The sequence below is a fragment of the Brachyistius frenatus genome, unplaced genomic scaffold (genome assembly GCF_029030835.1).
Source record: "Brachyistius frenatus isolate BFR_SWC_R1_liver_20210118 unplaced genomic scaffold, ASM2903083v1 Contig_31, whole genome shotgun sequence".
NCBI lineage: Eukaryota > Metazoa > Chordata > Actinopteri > Embiotocidae > Brachyistius > Brachyistius frenatus.
The window spans coordinates 3,261,296-3,282,939 of record NW_027210630.1 but is presented as its reverse complement, the minus strand read 5'-3'; the positions used below and the strand labels follow the sequence as shown (position 1 = coordinate 3,282,939).

Sequence of the window (21,644 nt, the reverse complement as noted above, 5' to 3'; positions counted from 1 at the left end):
ACAGTTACTTCAGATATGGTTCAAGTTTATCCTTGACCTCCCCTAAGTTAAAAGGGGTGCCCAGATTTTGACACAAGAAAGTCCCACAGTTTACCTCTAACTGATTTATTTTTCATCTTTAGCGATGAAAGGGGTACATGTACATGCCTTCGGGTTAACTGTTAGTTAGATTTAGTGGGGAAAAGAGAGCTACCGAGACAGCCCCTCACATCTCTGTTCCCTTCAAGAGGCTAATGCTTTATTTATAACACTTGCACCCCCTAGGTGCACACCTCAGGTCCCTGCACAGCCCCTTCTCTTCCCCACAGGTATACTCTGCGCCTCTGCCTCGCACTGTGCTACCTAGCGCACCTTCACATGCCTTTCCTTTCAACATCCCACTCCTGCGGCTGCTTAAGAGGAGGAAGTTGGGGAGAGAGATACAAAGACTCCGCGTGACGCACATACAATCTGCAGACTGAAGCGGTTTCACAGCCATGGTCTCCAATGTCTCACTGCAGTTCTCTCGTGTGTTAGAGAGAAAGAACTGAATCCCCTATCCTCTAGCCCTGCTCACTCCCGCCGAGCCGAAGAAACGCCACAGAGGAGACAGAGACAGCGCAAGATGGAGAAAAAGAAATGTTGAGGAACACTAAAGGAATGGAGAAGTAGAATCGGAGGGGAGGTGAATGGAGAAGACAAAGAGGTGATGTTGGGGAGGGGGTATGAGGAGAAAAGAGAGATTGAAGAAAGCATGATAAAGAGGGAAAGAAATAGTGTCTCGCTCTTTTTAAACTTGGAGATGCTCAATCCCTTCTTCTCACTTCAACCTGCATTTCTGGGTCACTAGAGACATTTAAACTGCACTTATAATTAACAGCTATTTTTAAACAGGGAGGGAGAAGTGGAGCGGTGGCGAGGTACAAAAGCATTAAAATTGCCCCAGATTCGCTATTGAATAGGACACATCAAGGCAATATGCTGGCAGATCAAAGTGAGCGAGGAGAAAGGAGACAGGGCCGATCAGTGGGGATAAATTGTTCCCTTTATAATGGCATAAGAATAGACCTCTTTGCAGCTGAAACAATTTAATAACTGCATTCATTACCTCTGTCCAGCCTGTCTGTCTGTCTGTCTGCTGCACAATATGTAACCGCTTTCTCCATGCACTACCTCTCTTTGTCTCTCTTTCCTTCTTCCTCTTTGTGTTCCAAACTTATCACCTCATTCCTTTTATTTCTTTACATCCCTCAGTCCTGGTTTTCTCTCCTCCTTCCGCTCCCCATCCTCCACCACATCTCCACCTTTCCTCCAGCCTCTGCCCCTGCCGTCTTGCCTCTTTCCCCCTGTATGTTCCCGCAGTAGCTACAGCAGCAGAGTTTCCACTGAGCCGATGTGCTGCAGGCCCCACAATGAAGATGTGCAATGTCTGACACTCTTGGAATGAGAGCCCTAATAGAAGGGGAAGCGGTTATCACAGAGCTCCCCCAGGACCAGCCTCTGTGTGCCTGACGCTAATTATGGCGCATGCAAATGAATGTGCAGCATTAAAATCAGGAGGAGCATGCCTGCCTGCCTGACTCCTGTGTGTAGAGAGGGTGCATGTCAGTGTGTGCGTGTGGCTGTGTTTTGTGTGAGTGGTGGCGTGTCTGTGTGCGTGTGTTTGTGTGTGTGTTCACAGACCATGTGCTCACAAATAAGCTCACATACTCTTGCATATGCACACTGAGTGTGGGAGCTTGTTTGGATACGTAAAGGAGTGTGTGCATGTTTTCTTGTCTGTGCACAGCACGAACAACCCCCCGGGCCAAATACCCCTTTTACCTTTTCACACCTGCAAGCGTCCAGATACTTAGACCGATTCATTCTTTATTGTTTTATTCATTAGTATAGACTCAAGGAGTAGGCCATGCATCAAGGATTAGGATGAAGAAACAGGCAATAACACAAGCCGTCTCCCCCTCTCTCTGTCTCTCATGCACAAATGTGAGGCTGAGCGCAGAGGATCTCACAGGAGGATTCCTATAAATACATCTCCCTCACATTCACGAGCAACCTCTCCAAGAGGGCGTCTTTATTAAAACCATTTTGTCTTCCCTTTGTGCCCTTTGTATGCTAGTGTGTGTGTGTGTGTGTGTGTGTGTGTGTGTGTGTGTGTGTGTGTGTGTGTGTGTGTGTGTGTGTGCGCACACGTGTGTTTGCCCGTGTGTTTTTGCATTTGTGTGTGTGCACACATTGCCTATATGTGTTTATGAGTGTGTTAATACATGTGCTCATTGTTTATTTGTGAGAGTTTCTACACTTGTAATTGTATTTTCTTATTTGAGTATGTTTTTGCACTGGCACCTTTATGTGACAACCTCTGTCGGTTTTCCTATTGTGTGTGTGTGTGTGTGTGTGTGTGTGTGTGTGTGTGTGTGTGTGTGTGTGTGTGTGTGTGTGTGTGTGTGTGTGTGTGTGTGTGTGTGTGTGTGTGTGTGTGTGTGTGTGTGTGTGTGTGTGTGTGTGTGTGTGTGTGTGTAGAGTCTATATGTTGGCCATCTTATCTCCCCATTAGCCTCTTGTGCCCTGACCAGTATTCCCTCTCTCCCCTTCCTGCTTTCTTTAATGGGTAATTTAGCCATGCTCGCCTGACATCTAGCCTATTCCTTGTTTAGTTGCCATGGCTACGCAGGCCTATGGATTGCTCCCTTGCTCCCTTGGCCTTGCTGTGGTTGCTATAGATGTCTCAACTATTGGAGGGCAGAACTGCTAAACACAGAGTGCACACATACTTTCACACACACGCAGTGTAGACAACACAGATAAACAATCAAGCACTTTGCAGTGAATGTAGATTAATCTTTTTACAGAACAGAATCTCTGACTTCGCTAAGCGATGAAATTGACAGCAATCACTAGGGTGACAGTGAGGGTGTTTTGATGACAGGTTAACAACAAAATAATTGCAGCTTATGTCTTTTTGTGTGTTTCTTTTAAAACATAATCAGTGCGTTACACTGTTCAATGTATAATAAGTTTTGGCTGTGAATAACATGCCTTCCAAGGTCAACCACAATGTACTGATCAAAGCATAATTCAATTTCATTTATATAGCGCCAAATCACAACATAAAGTAAGTCATGTCGGGAACGTTTTCATAGTGACACCTTCCAGCATGATGTAGAGAAAGCTATTTCCACACAAGCAAGTATTAACAACAGTGGGGAGAAAACACAACAGGCTCAAAGGTGTTCGGCCATCTGCTTGATCAGTTGGAGTGAGGGGAGAGCAGAGAGAGAAAAGAACAGCATAGAGAGACAAAGATTAATGGTTTCTTTTGATTTTGCTTCCGTGTCATCTAAGGTAAAAAACTAAAATTCTTTGTGAAATATAAAACTTTTTACGTATTTGAAAAGTTGATACTCCTCTGCCTAACAGGAAACTTCTTACTTTGTCATCAGTTTTGTGAGGTCATTGTGGTAGTAACAGTGGCATATGCCAGAGCCTATTTCTATAAAAGTTACACAACAGTAGCACATGGAAGAATGAGGGTTGCAGGCGGGCAGGAACAGAAAAAAAAAAAAAAGCAGTGCTGGATTTGGTCTCTCTTCCTCATGTATTTTGCAGGACTTGCAAGTTGGAGGTGGAGGGTTACAGCAAAGGGCTTCAGGGTCAAAACAAACAAACATACTTGATGTTTTCATGCTTTTGCAGAAGATCTTGTCTTTGAAGTTTTCACTATCTAGAGCTAAGGAGAAAGGGGGAGGGTATAGAGAGAGTTAGGATAGGGAAGCAGCAAGGGAAGGAGAACAAGTTACAGAAGTGTGAAGCCCTTGAGTTGAAACTGCGCCTGCCTGGGCCTACAGAGAGCAGATGACAGTAGCTTTGGTTTCTTTTGCGGAGCTCACAGTACTTTTGCCTTACATAACCCCTCCCATTGTGCTTTTTCAATTATTTGGGGAGAAATCTTAAGTATGCACTTTAAAATTTAATGCTTTCATGTGTTCCGAAGTAGGGGGGAAAGAGGGGGCGCATCACAGATCATACATAAAGGAGACGGCTCTGACAAGTTTTCAGAATATCGACAATTATAATATTCTATACAGTATATCAGCTGAGTTTAACAATGTGCAGAAGTGTTTTGGGAAAGAGAGAGAGAGAAGATAGACACTTAGAGAGACATATAGCAGTGTAAGAGCAGATGCAAGCAGTGCAAACTCAGACATTCTTATTTTTTACCCTTCCCCCACCGCAGATTCCCCCTAAGGTGCCCCTTACTCCCCTTTTCCCCTCCTTCTGCTTCTCCATGAGGTTAAAGCGCACCTTCCCACTAAAGGGCTCCGGGGTCACGCATCTGCATGTGAAATGTGAACCCGCTGACATTCCAGGGCAGCCCTAAGCCGTGCAGTCCTTTTGTTCACTAGGGTGCCAGTGTCAGGCCTAACAAGCCCAGCGAAGGTCTCTGTGAGAGGAGAGAGAAAGACAAGGAGAGAGATTGGTTTGTTATTGATGCCCTCTGCAACCGTCCATTGTCACAAGCGCCAAAGAAAAAAGGAAAAGTTATGGTTTTTAAAATGATGATAAAAAGACTTTCTTTCTAGACAGCTTCTAAACTTATTGTTAAGGAGTTGGATGTAACACGAAATGATGCTGCTTTGGGTATGTTCAAATGATAGTTGTGGAGGGTGAGGGGGCCTATATATGAAAAAAGGTCAAGGCTACCATGGAAAAAAAAAAACGGCAAGGTTTCCTTGACAACAGTGCAGACCTGTGTTGGCACCAGAATTGATTGTATTCAAAATATGGTCAAAAACAAGTTGACTAAACGTACTGTCTGGAGTGTTGTTTCCATCCTGGTCATTCCCAGCATCTTTGAATCCTCAGAACTTGACTAAACTTGATATGTTTAAACCAACAGCAAGCTGTCAGGCAGACTTCGGTGGACATGCACACCCTTTTAAATCAGGCAGCACACAGAGGTGCAGGGCTGGGGTTCTTTCAGCCTGTGAATTGAGTTCTGAGGCACAAAGGGCAGCTATTCACCAGGCAGTGATGGACTTCACACAAGCTTTTATGTCCTCACTGGCAAGCAGAGGGAGAGAGGGAGAAAGAAAAAAGTTGTGAGAACTACATGAAATAGAAAACAGGGAGATTGCTCAGAGAGCAGCAGTATGGATTGATGAACTTCTTTTTTTTTTTAGAAGTATTAGTTAAGTTGATCGGTGTGACCACAGTAACTCCTTGACATGCTTCTATTGCTCCATGGATAATAGTATTTTTAAATTCATTATAGCAATGGCTAAAAATTAACATTCATAACAATGGTTCAGACAAGAGAAAAACAAGCCAAATAATCAGCGTCAACAGGTGTTAGTGTGTCAAACAAGGCCCTGCATTGTCCCTTTACATTACCCTAAAAACTACATAAAAATCAATTTCTAAACATTATACATTTAAAAATATTATCTCAGAGAATTATCAAAATCAGATGCATTTTCTTTTCTTTTTATGTCCTTTGACGATGTGGATTTTTTTTTTTAACCGCCTCAACCAGGAACACATGGATATTTTTATACAAACTGTCGTTAATCATTACACAAGTTATGATAGTTTTGTAAAAGAAGTACCTGTCAGGAAATTGATAAAAATGTCACATTTGACAGTAAAACTGAGCAGAGCGTGTGCACCTGATATTGCCATCTTAAATCAGATTTATTTGAACTCGGGTCTCTTTTGTGATGGATTGGAAATCAAGACCGATGAAGTACCAAGAGATGTGTCCTGCTGTGTGTGTGTATTTACATGTAATCACTTAATTTTCTTAAGAAGGTCACCAAACTTCAAACCACGTACTCACTGACACATATGACACCGCACAAACATGCATACCCTTTTTTCGTGATACATTTTTACTTACTCAAACATATTGTAAATTGGGCCTTACACTCCCATCCCACGTCCCTTCCCCTGGGGAGCCCAGCGCAGTGTGAGTGATTCAGTTAGCGTTACTACATTAGAGCTGTCCATCCATCCGGTCTGCTTTTCCAAACACATCCATCCCAGTCCTAGTTAAAACACTGGGGGATCTCCTCCACTCCACCTCCACCCCCCCAAAGTCTTTTATGATGTCCATAAAATGGAAGAGTGCAGCTTTACTTGAACTAATAATATCTGAGCTTACAGGGCTGTGATTGATGATCTTTAAAGCCAGCCCGATCGGTCTCATCTTTCTTCAGATTTTTATCACTGACTTGTTTGCAGTCATGTGCAATCACAAGCACCGGGAGAGGTAACAAGTGCTTGATGTATGATGCTTGAGCCACTTTTGTCAGCTGCGCATTTCCCTTCTCTCCCTTCGCTTTTGTTATTTTTCTTCTCTTTCTTTTCTATTTTAACCCCAGGCTTCTATTTGTTGCCTCTCTTGAATTGTTGGTTTACTGTGTTCCCTTTCTGTCTGTCTCTCTGTCTGTCTCTCTCTCTCTGTCTTGTCTGTCTTTCCCTCTCTTTCTTTCTTTTTTCAGATGGTGGGAATGTCTTCTCCTGGGGGATGGGGCAAGAGGTGAGCTAAACATTTTTCCACTTTTGGTCCTGCCCGGAGAGGCACACTTAGAACTGGACTCCAGGCTTCTTTCATAGCTCCCTCTCGCTTTCACTGTCTGTCTGTCTTTCACACAAACCTCTTCCATTTTTTTTTTTTTATTTTTTTTTAGACATTTTTTTAGTTCAGAGTGAAGATTAAAAGGTTTTGGAGGAAGATCTCTGTCCAAGCCCTCCCTTTTAGTACTTAATATCTTTTATGGTGTGCCAAGAATGCACATCTTTTTAAATTCTATAAATCACCTTTATGGGATCTGCTGTTTGTCCAGTTCAACTCCTCTGCTTCACATGGACGGGGCAGGAAATCCTCTCAGTGGAATCTCCTGTTGTTTATGTATGTGCATGCCCCTTTGAATGTGCATAGCCAAAAGTATGTGCGTGTGTGCATGTGTGTTAGTTGGCCCTGTCCTGTCTCTCCTCTTCTGCTAGATGAAGAATACCACCTGTCACTGAGGATTGTTCTGGCCTTTCATTTAAGATGTTCTTTAAAGAGCTGCATCATTACACAGCCTTCAGACAGAGCCCAGAGAGTGTAAAACCTAGGCCCACCTCAATCCCTCTGTTCTCATCTCCCTCTGATTCTTTTCCTCTTGGCTTTGGTGTTTATCTGTGAGGTCCTTTGAAACCAGTGCCAAAATGTGATCACTTTTACAATGTGACAGGATGACGCTTTGCCAGGACAGTGAAACAAACATTCAGGTGAAGGTTAGAGAGACAGGGGGACCAATGAAAATGTTAGACATCCGTTGTTATGAGCTTTGACGTGGCCTTGACTTCCACATTACGCTCTTACATTGCAGGATGACTCTGAGTCTAACTGGACTCATTTGGATTTTATAGGCGTCCTCACATCTTTATAACTTTTAAGTTAGTCTCTGCAAGGGCACTGTCTCTTTTTCTCTCTGCTCATATTCTTCTTTCTCCCATCTCATCTCCTTCCTCACTCTTCCTCAATTCTTGTTCCTCTCTTTTCCCACCATTTTTTTCCTCTTACTCTTCCTCCATCTCTCCTATCTTCCTTCCCCTCTCTCTCTCTTCTGTCTCGGAGCCATTCTAATGATTGATTGTTTCTCTGTGCAGTCTGACAGGATGTAGCACACCCTCGGCCCCAGGGGCCCCCAACAGACTGCACCACCTGATTAAGACTCCCCCTGTAATCAGCCGCACAGTGCCACACCGAAACCACTCCCGTCAACACGTTAAAAAATAAGAAAGGTTCCACCTCCTGAAAGATAACACTGTTTTTGTGCGCGAGACGAAGTGAGATGAGGGGACATCTTGAACCTTTTTTTTTTAACCAAGCTAATACCTTCCTCTCTCTAGGGCTTAGAAGCTCTTATGTATCAGTAGCTGCAGAATAAGTAAGAAAACAAAAGGTCTTAAACTTAATAAAGTTCTCCATTCCCTTACCAAGGTAACCCAGGCAGCTCTAACCCTATTACAGCTGGTAATAGTATTACAGATAGAAATCTTATTGTTTTCTTCGTATTGAGACTAAAAGACAGACAGCCTGCGTTGTATCACATGATTGAGGTGAGAAGGAATTTGAATGATGTCAGAGGGCATGTGCCACAGCCAGAATTAATATGGTAACACCATAACGGAGGTAGTAAACATGTGTCAAGGCAAGCAGGAGAACTAAAATTGATGAGATATTTTGTGGAGGAAAGAATAGCTTTTACATTTGGCTTTTTATTTTTATTTTTATCTAATAAATAACAAAATAATGCCAAATGCACATATCTAAAGAGTTGCCACTATTACATCATATTATGGGTTATTGAATATATTGGAAGCTGTGGCTCAGATGGTGGAGTTTGTCCAATAATTGCAGGGTTAACGGTTCAATCCACGGTTCTTCCTGTCCACATGCACGGCATGGGCAAAACACTTAACTACAAGATCTTCCCAATGGCAGGCAATTCAAAAACATGTAGAGCAATAATACAAAGACAATCGAATATTGGTATTACCCTAAGTAATAGCAAGGAAAGAGAACTACTCTCACATACAAAGCAGATGATGGTCATACAGAGATGAGCTAATGATTGCAGAATATCTACATTACCAATCAAATGAAACAAAATAAAAATGCAGAATACAACAAATCATTGCAAATAGAAATCTGCTATTATTCGCCAGATTGTTTGACTCAAACAAACGTACCTGAAACAAAACAAGATAATGTTAAAATTTAAAACCAAGCATGGCCTGACATGCAACCGTTTAACACCATCTCAGAGTGACAAGAACAGATTACATCAAGCTTGCCCCTGATGTTGCTTTTTACACTGGCCAGTTGTTATAACATAGGTACTTAAAACTTGTACTATGTGTTTATGTAGGTGTAAGATATTGCTTTGGATCAGTGTGGCTATTTTGCCTGTCAATTACAATCCTGTCTATAAAGTAATGATGACAGTGACTCATCAGGCATGGTAAATAATAAAGGAGCCGGCCTGATGGTGGTGAAAACCCCAGGCCTGGTTCCAACACAGTTCAGGCCTCATCGAACCCTGGGCCTGTTCCAAATTGATGCTGATATGGTTTGGGATGCAGCGGCTAAATTAGCGTTATCCGTACTATGGATCCACAGGTTCTCCTCTGTGTAAAAGAAAAGAACACTCAGAATAAAATGTCTGTGTTTGTGCATGTGTGAAAGGGACCGTGCATGAATATGTTTGTGTATTAGTGTGTATTTATGCATACTCATTCTCTCGTATGTTTACACTGTGTAAGCATCTTTGCCTGTGGGTGTGTTTAGTAATTTCACCATGCTCACATTTATATCTGTCTATGTTTTGCCTTTCCCTTCCTGCTGATGCCATCAGTACACACATTGTGACTGATGACAGTCGTTGCCGCAGTCTGATGCTTTGCTGCTGAATGTCCTTTTTGTTTATTAATTAACTGCAGGACATATATGCTGAGAGACACCTATTGATTCTACTGCTGCATTAATTGATTTTGTGCTTCACTAATCATATTGTTGCTGTAAAATCATTACTAGGCCTCTGTGTTGTCTTTGTGGTGGAGCATTGTGTGTTGATATACTGTGTTGTCCTTAGTTTTGTGGGTGAAGTGTTGAGTGTGATTGTCATTTTTTTAATGGACATATTTCAATTTTTATTTTATGATAGAGAATTGAAGGGGAAGTCCTGACAATCAAAACCCAATGCCACAGGAATAGTTAGTTGTATACATTTTATATAAAACATACTGGAAATAAGAAATGCCACAGATGTTAGAAATGATCAACCAACCAATCATAAAATAAACAATATGTTCTCATACAAACAGTATCAGTAGAGGTTCTATACATATACTGTATGTCATTTACCTAAACAGTTTTCAAAACGATTGTACTCATTAAGTCTAAACAAGTCAGAAATAATTTTGTTCTGTTGCATTCTGATAAATTTGTTCATCTAATATGCTGCCAGTTATGACTACATTCAAACCCACAGATCTGAACCAAATTCTCAGAAATATGTTGTTGTTTTTTTAAAATGGCACGTCCTCCAGTTGGTCTTTTTAGTTTAATTGTTTAAGTCGAAGAAACAAGTAAAGTTAAACACAAAAAGTCCAGTCTTTTGATTGTGTCAGGTCCAAACACATGTACATGTTTGGACACACAAGAACTTAAGATGCACAGACGAATGGAAAACAAAAAGCACACCTGGATTGTATTGTAGAAAGTTGGCAGCAGAATCTGACAGCTATGAAAAGGTGAGAGTGTTCTCTGATATGAAACACGACTCTTCTATCATTGAAACAAACAGATTGTAGTGTTTGTGTATATCTCACTGCCAAAGGTTCCCTAGTGAGTCTGACCGGGGGTTACAGTGTAACCAAAGCGTCTGTCTCCTGCTCACCAGCCAGATCAGCCGGTTAAGCTTGACTGGGCCCAGTTGTCTTGGTTTCGTACTGACGACTGTCTGGGAAAGGTCTGTCTGGGGTTCAAGTACATTAAAGTCATCCGCTCCCCTCCCGCTGAGCCCCCAACACAGATGGCTCCAGATGCAGCTGGCACAGCATGGAGCAGCACCTGACAGTGCTCATTCACTCAGACACACAAAAATACACATATACAAGTATAAACACATGCAAATACACAAACGCACACACAAACTCAGGTATGGACACATCTGCTCACTTAGTCTACCTAAATGCAAGTCAGCTTACATACACACACACATACACACACATACACACACATACACAGATGATGGAAGCACCAACACTCCCACCTTGGATACTTAGATGCACACACTCACAGCAGGAACATATGCTGCCACGCATCTACAAATCCTCATAGTAGCACACATACGAATAAGCAATTAAAGACTCAAATTACTGCATGGCGCACACATACACTCAATTGTAAACCCGTACATATTGTGCTCACTTTCAAACATATGCCAGGGCTTGCCAATGTGCACAGTGCAGAAAGCCTTTATCTCTGCAGGAGCAGGGCAGCTGAGAGAAGTCAAATTGAACACAGAGAGAGATGTAAATTGAGAACAATGCACTCTGTTGTACTGTGCAAGATGCTCTTAAGGCTCTGGGTAGGATAGAAGTGGTAAATGAAACAAAGTAGACCTTTGGATGGGGAGTAAATGAGCTGTGGGCCTTTTTTAAATAATATTTCCTCCTCAGCGACATCCATTTTAACCAAGATGGATTGAACGTTAGAGTGGTACACAGCAGGTATCATCACAGGCCTTTACAGAGATGCACATTAGAGAGTTGATATACAAGTCTTCTTTAACAAACATACTGCAGCAAGCATGTTTTCATTCAGGAATGGCAGGGCAGCATGAATTAGAGAGGAAAGATAGACTAGACTTACTGGTGCCACACAAAATGGGAAAATTTTTCTTTCCCCCAAACTCAAATTCTACTTGGAATAGTTAAATAATGACACAGTCATCTATGAGCAATGAAATCATTGGGATTAAACTGTTTAATTTAATCCTGTGACTGACGCTGTACTGTTATTTTGCTCGCAGGGACAGCTTGGACTTGGAGAGAACAGGATGCACAGATCTTCTCCCTGTCTGCTCAGCTATCCTCATTTAGCTGAGGTCAAACAGATACAAGCTGGGGACAGTTACAGTGCAGCTGTCACAGGTGAGCCAAGCAACAGCATGCAGTAGAAGCCTGTGGACTGGTTCTATCTGTGCTATTTTGTCCTAAAAATATTAAGTACATTTAAATAACGTTATTTAACTCAAACCTTCAAACATCTAATTCTCACTGCAAATGTCTCATTGTGATTAAAAAAAAAAAAATCTTAAAAGTTGTATTTACCCTACATAATATATAAAACAACTTATTAACTTGAAACCCTTATTTTCCCAGTAGTATCCCTCACTGTGGCTTTGAGCCATGCAAATTTTTCATCTACATCATTTCATTGAGTTTTAATTAACACAACAAGGATTCAGTGTCCTCAAATGACATCACTCGGAGCACAAATTCAACCTCATTAGCTCTCCATATTTCTTAAGCCAAATGAAACTGTGCAGTACTGCACCCAGTTTCAATTTTATGTGTTCGATGATGTACATAATGAATTGATCTGTTGTTCTGCCAGCTATTCCTAAACTACCCTGCTAAGATCTCAGGCTTTCCTTGCAGCCACTTTGTTAGTGTTAGGGCTGAGAGGAGGAGGCACACCATCTCTTTACATGATCTTTCCCACTGGCCTGACTTTCTCTACTGTAATTCCTAAAAAGCCAAAACTTAGAGTCCTCTTTGCTGACTAAGTTTGAAAACACGTAGTGTCAGATATTTCCGTTTTAATCTCCCTCTGTCTTTATTCTCTAACTTGCATGATTTTCAGTAATCTGATTCATCTCCCCTCTGCTCCACAGAGTCATTGAACTGCCACAAAACTAGTTCTAATACATTTACACCATTACAAAGTGTCAGGAAACCACTTCTCCTTCAATTGCTGCTTGCCTTCTGCCAGACAGCTGAAATTAAAGTGGTTACACTACAAAAGTAACATCACCCACTTAAAGAGAAAAAGGCACTATCCTTGTTTCAAGTCCAGGGCACATTTACAACCTACTGCTATATTGCAATATTCTGTTAAAAGCATTGCCTATTGTTGAAGACTATTGGCGAGTGAGGCCCTACCTGCCTAAGGTACAGTTATGTCATTTAAGTGATCTATAAAATGTTATTATTTAAAACAAGCTCTTTATGGATTACTTACGAGACATGCTTAGCACATGATTGATCTGACCTTTCACAGACTGTCAATCTTTGGGAAAACATCAGCCTTAACCTTTTTTAGCTGGATTACTCTGCCAGCGTCTCTCCTAGTGTGTGTGTGTGTGTGTGTGTGGGTGTGGGTGGGTGGGTGGGTGAGTGTGCGTGCGTGCGTGTGTGTGCTTGCGGGCAGGCGGACGGGCGTGTTGGTGTGTCCTCCTGTGTTTTTCTGTGTATCTACATGTATGTGTTAGTAGTGTAAGCGCACGTGTGTGTGTGTGTGTGTGTGGTAAAATGCCATCTAGGAACGCCTGTCTCATATGCTTCTATAAGGTTTACTTCACTGAGATGAAAATAATACATTACTGATTGATTGATCAATCATGTATGACAGGGTATCTGCATCTGCGTTTGCGTGCGTGCCCGCGCGCGTGTGTGTGTGTGCGTGCGCCAAGGCTACGTACAGCTTGATGCAGAATAGAGATTGATGGAGGCTTGCCGTGAGGAGGATACTCAGTTATCTCCTTGTAATTAAAATCCACCTCATAAAGATTATTGACTCCCCCACCACACAAACCAGCATGCTCTCTCGCTTGGCAGGGTTTGCAAAGCGCTTCTTAAAAAATGAAAAATAGCATATTAAGCAGCACATATTTCCCATTTATGCGGAACATTTAGATGTGGTTAAGTTATCGTAATGTGCAATAAAACCTGGATGTGAAATTTGTAATCCACTTTGGAAAATTGCTTACTATATTGCTTTAACATCCCCTGAAAGAGCTTTTGAGATGTGTGTGCCAGGTTTATTGTACGCCATAATTTTAAAGTCCTCAATGCAGGCAGTAAATATAAATTTATTAGTGGTGGGTTTAAAAAGCCAGACTGAGGTAGCGTGAGTGAGTGAGTGCATGCTTGAGTGTTTTCAGTATGCGAGTACATACAGTGTGTGCGTTTTTGATAAGTGCCAACTGAGAATGTGTTTTCTCTTCTGGGCACACAATGAGGAAAGGTGAGTGTGTGTGTTTGGCGGGATTACCATCTCTACACTACTCTATATCAACTCCCTTTTCTAAACTAAATCAAACTGACAGGATGTAATTCTCACTTCCATGTAACTGTTTCTGTATTCTTGTGTTTCTTCTGAGTTTTGAGGAAATCTGATTTGTAAGGTGCAGGAGAAAGCTAATCTGTGGTAAACTGGGGTCTGGTTCTCAGGACCGCTGCATGGAGAGAACTTCTTCTGGCACTCAGCTGTGTTATTTGAGACAACAAGCAAAAGAAAACTCCTGTAAATATGATCAGGCAGCAACATTGAGGAGCTGTTAATATACTGGTTAGGGCGAGAAACATAAGAAGAACATACCAACACATCCTAATGAGGTTGTTTTACTTCTCATAGTTGAGGTAATATGTGGCAAGGTGACATTTCATGTATTACTGGTGTATCTGTCTGAACATTTGTCCTTCTCTTCCTATCTTCAGCAGGTGGAGAGCTGCTTCTCTGGGGTCAGATCCCCTGTGTTTCCCGGGTCAGTTATCACGCAGGCCTCGAAAGGCTCTGGACCCCCCAGCCTGTTCCGCTGGCAGCCCGAAATGTGCGTGTGTGAGAGACTGCACAAATTATGTTTTCAAGCTCCCCAAGTGTAAAGCAGATGAAAGCCCTGGGATTTTCTGAGTTTAGGAGTTTTAGCTTGTTATGCATAATTCTCAAAGAGTGGGTCCAGACTGAATCACACATGTCTGAGAGCTGAATCTGCACTGCTTCTTCTTGTTAGGAGCATGTATCCCCCCTGAACACACACCAGTAATGTCCAACCTGAGCATGGCTGATGGAGAAATCAAAGATTGGTGTTTATCTGGAGGCGCAACATGCCAAAATGTAAAAAAAAAAAAAAAAAAAAAACTGAGACTCTCAGTTGACCTCTTGAACAAATAAAATTTCCTGAAAATTGCTCAGCTGATGTGCTTTTGATTTTCTAAAATCTAAAACTATTTGATTCCATTCAGGTGTGTGATGTTGCCTGTGGTATGTGGCATCTGATGGCTCTCACCACAAGTGAGTAACCTTTCATTCATCCTTGAATGTTTTTTTTCTCTGTGGTTAATTGTTTTTTTTTTTTAAAAGGCAATGACAGTGGGTCACCAATGGTAAACAAGTAAATTTCAGGTTTAGAGTGTCTCCTCTTTCTCCTCCACACTGGCTTCCCCTCCCCTTCTCCAAATGATGTCTTGTTCCTCCTCAAAGCCCCTCCTCACTCACTTTCTCACTCATCAAACCATAATTCACTTCAGAGGGAAGCATCATTAATGCACAGTAGGACCCAGCAGCTTGATGTGTGTTAATTATATTGTGTGTTTTACACGCTGGATGACTTTTGCTTAGTCAGTGATGAGCTCAGTCTCTGGTAATTGTTTTTTGGATGTGATGAGTTTATAAAAGACTGTGAGTGTTTATCTGGGCATGCTATGTATGTGTGCGTTCATGTATGTGTGGATGGTGAGGCTTTTGCTATGTGAGCATGAAAATCCACATTTAAATGTGCCTATGCTTGTGTAGTCAGGTGTTAAGGCTACGTGCATACATGTATACAGCATACACTGTTTTTACACATAGCCATAAAGCCAAGATTATTCTCCAGCTCTGCACATTATACGCTCCTGTGAACTTAATAATGATTAGCAAACAGTCAAAATCTCAAGATCATTCTGACACACTTAAACTGCATGCAGTTTTAAACTCCATCATTCCCACACCAAACTTTGACATGCGTGTTCAACCATGGCACTACACTCCATTACTTGCTTGCATTCTTCACAACCAATGTGATCCTTTTAGTACAGTACATCAGTCAGTGCTATAGCTAGAAATGTAGCTCAGCCTTTGGCTAATCACACTGATTGGAGGTGTCCTTTGGCTCACCTGGGGGCTTCCAATCCTATTAGGCCAACAGTCCTGAGCCTAGCATACCCAGCAGCCGCTCGTGTTTGATCACTGGTGCTTAGAGCCCACACTTGTCCTCTTACGTTGGTGTTAAGGCATGGAGGAGAGGAGCAGCAGGGTGGGGTTTGGAGGGGGGTTAAAATGTGATCTCCTTAACTCTATAGGGGGGCAGAGGGGAGTTCGGTGCCCCACCTCCCTCACTGACACTCCTCTGCTCCTCCAACTGGAGTTGGTCTTTAAACTTCTGATGTCAGTTGAAAGGCGGAACACTGCAAGTCCTTTTCCAAGAGAAAGAGATGGAGGGAATGCGAGAATGGGAGATTGAAAGAGGGCAAAGCAGAGGTTGAGAGTTTCATGTCTTTGTTGTTTTCACACGTGAAAAATCTCTGCGTGAGAATGTAAGTCGTTTCGAGGTTCACTCAGATGTGTCACAACTCACATCACCCTCTTTTTCTCCCGTTTTCTTAATCTTTCTTTTTCTCACTCTGTACACCTGATCAGGCCTGTCACCTCTTTCTACCCTCTTCCTATCTGTACCACACATTTTACCTCCCCTCCATCACTCCCTCTCTTAACCTTCCTCTTGACTGCTTTTCTCTCTCACTCCATGCCCATCACTATGTCTCTCTTGTGGCTCTCTTCTTCCTCCCCACCTGCTCTTTTGCCCACTCCCCCCTTTCTTCCTCCCTGGGCCAAGAGCGCACAGGAAGAGCCATGTGTTTCCAAAGTGGACTGGATGGGAAATCGAAGCAGGGCTTCTGTGTTTATCAAGCCACAGCTCCGTCACCTTGCTCCTACTCCCGTCTGGAGGCCCCAGCAAATTGGTGACAGCAGCAACAACCCTGCAGCACACATGCCCTCTGTTTTTTCACACACACACACACACACACACACACACACACACACACACACACACACACACACACACACACACACACACACACACACACACACACACACACACACACACACACACACACACACACACACACACACACACACAGTCGTACACACACATAGCACAGCACCTTGGCCTGTTTAGTTTTATTGCTGGTGTCAGGTGAGGAGGTGGAGGTAGGAGTGCTGTCTAATGTTCAACTCACACACACATATACACACACAGATAGACTCACACACAGCCATTTCCACACCTGCCGACACCTTGGCTAACGAGACCTATGAACTGCAGTGACAGAACTCGGAGACTTGTCAGAGTCCCACTCATTTAATGCCAAGACCTGGCCCCGGCTCTAACCCAACAGGGTTTCTGTATGCACACCAAGCCACAATAAGCTGCACAGTGATATACTCAACACTAGTCTACTGCTCCTTCAGATTAATATTGTTTAAGTAACACCTTTACAACTGTGATTTACATTCATTTCTTTTTCTAATCAATTCTAACAAACTGATGTAGAGTAAGATTATGTTAATCTGAGATGAAACTGGAGCTGAAATGAGTGCCATGGTTCAGCTTAGCTGAAACCCTCAGTTTGCACCTCATTAAGTTGATGTTCACCATGACTTGCTTCCTATTGAATGTTTCCTAAAACTCTTGCCTGTGTAACAGAACAGTTATGTGTGTGTAAACCTGCTGTATCCAGAGGCACCTTTATCTGAAGTATCTTATAGTCTTGAGTCATTACAAATACTTTTGCATGGAATGCTGGCCCTTTTGTTGTGTGTATACAGGATGATTTCTACTCAATATCTTTTTCAGTGCCCCCTCTCATTTCTCTGGTGTGATCATTTAAGTGGAGAATAAAGGAGAGTTGACCTGGGTTAGAGCCCTGCACAGCCTTGCTACCTTGAAAATTAACTGCACAAACAATGTCTGGCCATTGTGCCTAAGCACTTACAACGATGCCATTTAAGAGAGTATTGATCCACCCAATGCTGGGTCAATCATTTGATCAATGGTGTGTGGGTTAGTCGGCTACAAGCCTGTTTGACTGCATGAATGAATGGGTGGTTGGATAACAGATGAATAGATGGTTGGATAATCATGAATGGATGGAATGATTCATGGATGGACTTAAAGACTGATATGTGGATGGCAGAAGTGTCAGGTCTGTACAGAGATGAACTCGTGGGTCAGAAGACTGCACTTGTCTGCCCTCTTTTGTGTGGTATTATGTCCATTCTGCCGTGAACACCGTTCAAAGACGCCCACCATTCAATACATCCTGAGACTTGCTCTCGGTTCAAGTTCATTTGTTGCGCTCCCTACATCAATAGGCATTTCTTTACATAAAGTGAATTTAATGCAGCAACATCAAACAAACTTTGTATTACTTGGTCATAACTTTTCAGTTGTTGCATTACGCACATCTAATATATATAGAAGCTAGCTGCCGACTACGTATTAAGATCTTTCCTTACATATATACAAGTTTAACTTCACATCCCACTAACAGTTGTACTGTGTATGGAAGTTTCATCAGTGGCATAGAAGAGGATTATCTGAGAGATCTAAATGAAAAAACAGTCATTGTCATTAGCATGTTCTGGGTGGATTGTTGTGATGTGTTTACACCAGGGTTGATTGACCTAGTTAACCAACCCCTGGCAGCGCAACATGGAGTAATGAAACATAATGCAACACAAGGGAGAGGTGTAGATGCCGTTATTATTCTTACATGTGAGACACGTGTGAGTGAACACACACACACACACATACACACACACAGCAGTGATGATCAGGGGCTCTCAGAGGTCGTGCCTTGTGACGCCGTGAAAAAAAAAGAAGAGAGCTTATTTAAAATTCTGTAAGAGATGTCAATTGTGCCCTCTGCATATTTCTATGGAAAATTTGTAAATAGATCCTTTGTAAATAGCTTCTCTCTTGCCAATCACCCTGTCTGCTCTGTGCACAGCAGCATTAAAAATTGATCCTTAGCCGCACCAGGGTGAAATGCTAACATCGCTGCCAAATGACTGATTAAAAAGAAAAACCTTTAATCTTTGCTTAAAAGTGTCTACTGCCTTGGCATGCCTTTCCCTGTGCTCCTCTATCTTCCAAGGCTGTGAAGGGAAGGAGGGGGTCGCCGTGGGGGAAACGGGGTCACGCTTCATGTAGAGTCAGCGCTGTACAGTGATATAGCTTTAGAGGTGAGGGATTTCACTAAGAGAAGATCTAGGAATCGACATGCATTGCTCTCTTCTGAATTTAACCTTAAGCCAAAGGTTAAAAACACATTTGCGCATCCCACAACAGGGGGTGAATGTTTTGGCACTCCTGCTAATGGCTTGCAAAAAAGAAATAGCTTTATATCCAACTTAACCATGCAAGTTAGCAAGAATCAACAGGGCTGTATTGACAGTGCAGTATATAAAATAGTTTGACATACTTCCAACTGATGTTAAAATGGTGACTTGGCAGCTGGAAAGCCATGAAATAAAGAACAAGAGTTTGAATTAATAAAGATTAAAAAAAATTTAAAAAAAAAAAAAGGACATTGCGGTGTGCAGTCTATTGGAGGTGCTGAGAGGTGTGTTTGTGTTTCAGGGAGCCAAGAGAAGAAAAGACAATGTGCTCAACCAGAAACTGAAACTCACTTCAGAGACCTTGTCAGCAATCCCTTGCCAACGGAGCACACAGAGAAAGAAAACACAGTGCATGTAAGGTAAACATACCTCCTCACTCTTGCTCTATAGTCCTTTTATTGACTTACTTGCATACCGCACTGCTCAATCTGTAACTCACTCGCTAACTCAACAGCTCTCTAACTCTTGCAGTGGATCACTCCTGAGTGATATCTTCCTCTTCCACACTCCCTGCCTGCCTTGTTGACATCCTTATTGCTCCACCATTGTTTGCTTCCCACATCCTCTTATTGTTTCACCTTCTTTATACATGCTGTAAATGAACATATCTGTAATGAGTGATGCAGTATAACAAGTTGCACTTGAGTAAACAGCACAGCCCTCAAAACATTAGTGCTGACTTTATGTATTCACTCACCTCTCAGAATATCAGTGAGGGCCGCGAAAGTGTCACACAGAGCCACACACGCACACTCACACACAACTCCCGCCCCTCACCGTCTCTCAGTCATTCAGGTGTTTACTGTCATTCATACTCAGGGTTTTGTATAATCCTCTCACCACACCTGAGTGCTCCCCACTCAGTGTCACTGGATTTACTCTCTCTCTCTCCCCACTCCCTCTCTCACTTCCCCTCTCCTCGAGTGCACAGCCTTTTTCATTTTGCATCAGAGTCATTCTTTTACACACGCCGTCATTTCTTATGTAAATATCCACAGATAAAAAGACAGTAACAGACATTTTAAGATTTACACACACCGCTCAGCGCATATGTTTTCAGTCATCCCCTCTCATCAGCCAGTTTGTTTGTAGAAGTGTCTTTGCCTGTAGCCATAAATTAGGGGTTGTGATTTAACTCATTGAGACAAAAGAGAAAGACAATGAAACATGCATAAAACAAATGATGTGGAGAAGGTGAGGGAGAGGGAGAGAGAGGAGGGTGAACTGAAGGCAGAAATGGGCCAGTACGTATTTCTGCTCCACTTTCACTTCGGAAAGGCTTCATTAAGAAGTCTGTTTCCAGAGCATGGTGGAATTTCTATGTGTGCGTACAAGAGTGCACGCATATGTTGATAGGTTAGTGTGTGTCAAAGCACACGCACATGCATACATGTGTGCATGCTCGTAAAATTATTTGTGTGTTCAGTGAGAGAGATCTCCTAAATTATTTACACCCAGAACTCTCTAATTGGTATCAAGTTTTTAAATGGGGTCAAATGAGCTCTTGCCTTAAGTTTGTATCATTACATCTGGAGCTACAGTGCTGCTGCTTCATTGAACTTGAACCTCTAAATGCTGTATTTGCCTATTGACTGGGGCTCTGCTGTATACTGGAGAAACATGCTTAAGCCGGCTGATTCAGAGAAAGGAGTGCATTTCTTTTCTTGTTTTTTTTTTCCACTGTGATTGAGCTGTTTTAGTCAATCTACTCATGTCTGTTACATGGTGAATATTCTTTTAGAAATCTGGTGAGTCGTAAACATCAAACGAAGGTATGCACACACACACACACACACACACACACACACACACACACACACACACACACACACACACACACACACACACACACACACACACACACACACACACACACACACACACACTTGCACACAGCCCTAGGCAGCGCACAGAGCTGGTATTAGATTTAAGCCCCCTAATAAAGCCAATTAGAATTATACTGTGCACTGATGAAGGCAGCTATACCAGGGCAATTCTCTCACCTCCATAGATACACTTGCAGACATGCAGCCTGCACATGCACACACACATATACATGCATTTTCACTACTCTACATGTGCATGTTTGTTTGTTTTTTTAATTACTCAGGACATTACTCATTGGAAAATAATTGCATTACTTTACTAATCCCTCAACAGTAAAAGTAATTAGTTACATTACTCATAATATTATTTTTGTTACTCAGCAAATCTCCATCAACGATCCTTTTAAAACACCCTCAATACCTCTGTTCCTATACATCATGTGTATGTGGAAGTTAATTTACTGACCATCCGCAGCTATTTTAGGAAGACTGCACACAGTGCACTGAAACTGCAACATTTAACAAAACCAAGCATGATTCCTGAATGTATAGGTGTTATCAAGATAACTAGGGAAACACAACACAAATTATGAAACTGTTGGAGTTACAAAAAGGCAGATTTTGCTTTAAAAATAAGAGATTTGTATTACTACTGAGTGGCACATTTCTCCTCTTTTGGTAGAGTTTAACCACCTCTCTAAGCCTCCAGTCCTTGCACCAAGTTAACACATCCCAAGCCATCCACTCCACTGAAAGCATAGAGTGGAAATTGACATCAGCCTCCATCAAACTCCAGGTAAGACAGCAAACAAGCAAATGCTCAAACTAAT

At 42.2% G+C, this 21,644-nt stretch overlaps 1 protein-coding gene across 1 annotated transcript in view; it reads left to right on the top strand.

Moving 5' to 3' along the window:
• The window catches only part of LOC138621673 (uncharacterized), a 185,542-nt gene that overhangs the window by 160,394 nt on the left and 3,504 nt on the right, over positions 1-21,644 (top strand). The window contains exons 3-8 of the mRNA XM_069699912.1: positions 6,483-6,520; positions 11,571-11,691; positions 14,263-14,375; positions 14,788-14,836; positions 19,230-19,342; positions 21,497-21,610. Of these exons, the coding sequence (XP_069556013.1) occupies positions 6,509-6,520; positions 11,571-11,691; positions 14,263-14,375; positions 14,788-14,836; positions 19,230-19,342; positions 21,497-21,610 (522 nt within the window). The 5' untranslated portion in view covers positions 6,483-6,508. The remainder of the gene's footprint in view (positions 1-6,482; positions 6,521-11,570; positions 11,692-14,262; positions 14,376-14,787; positions 14,837-19,229; positions 19,343-21,496; positions 21,611-21,644) is intronic.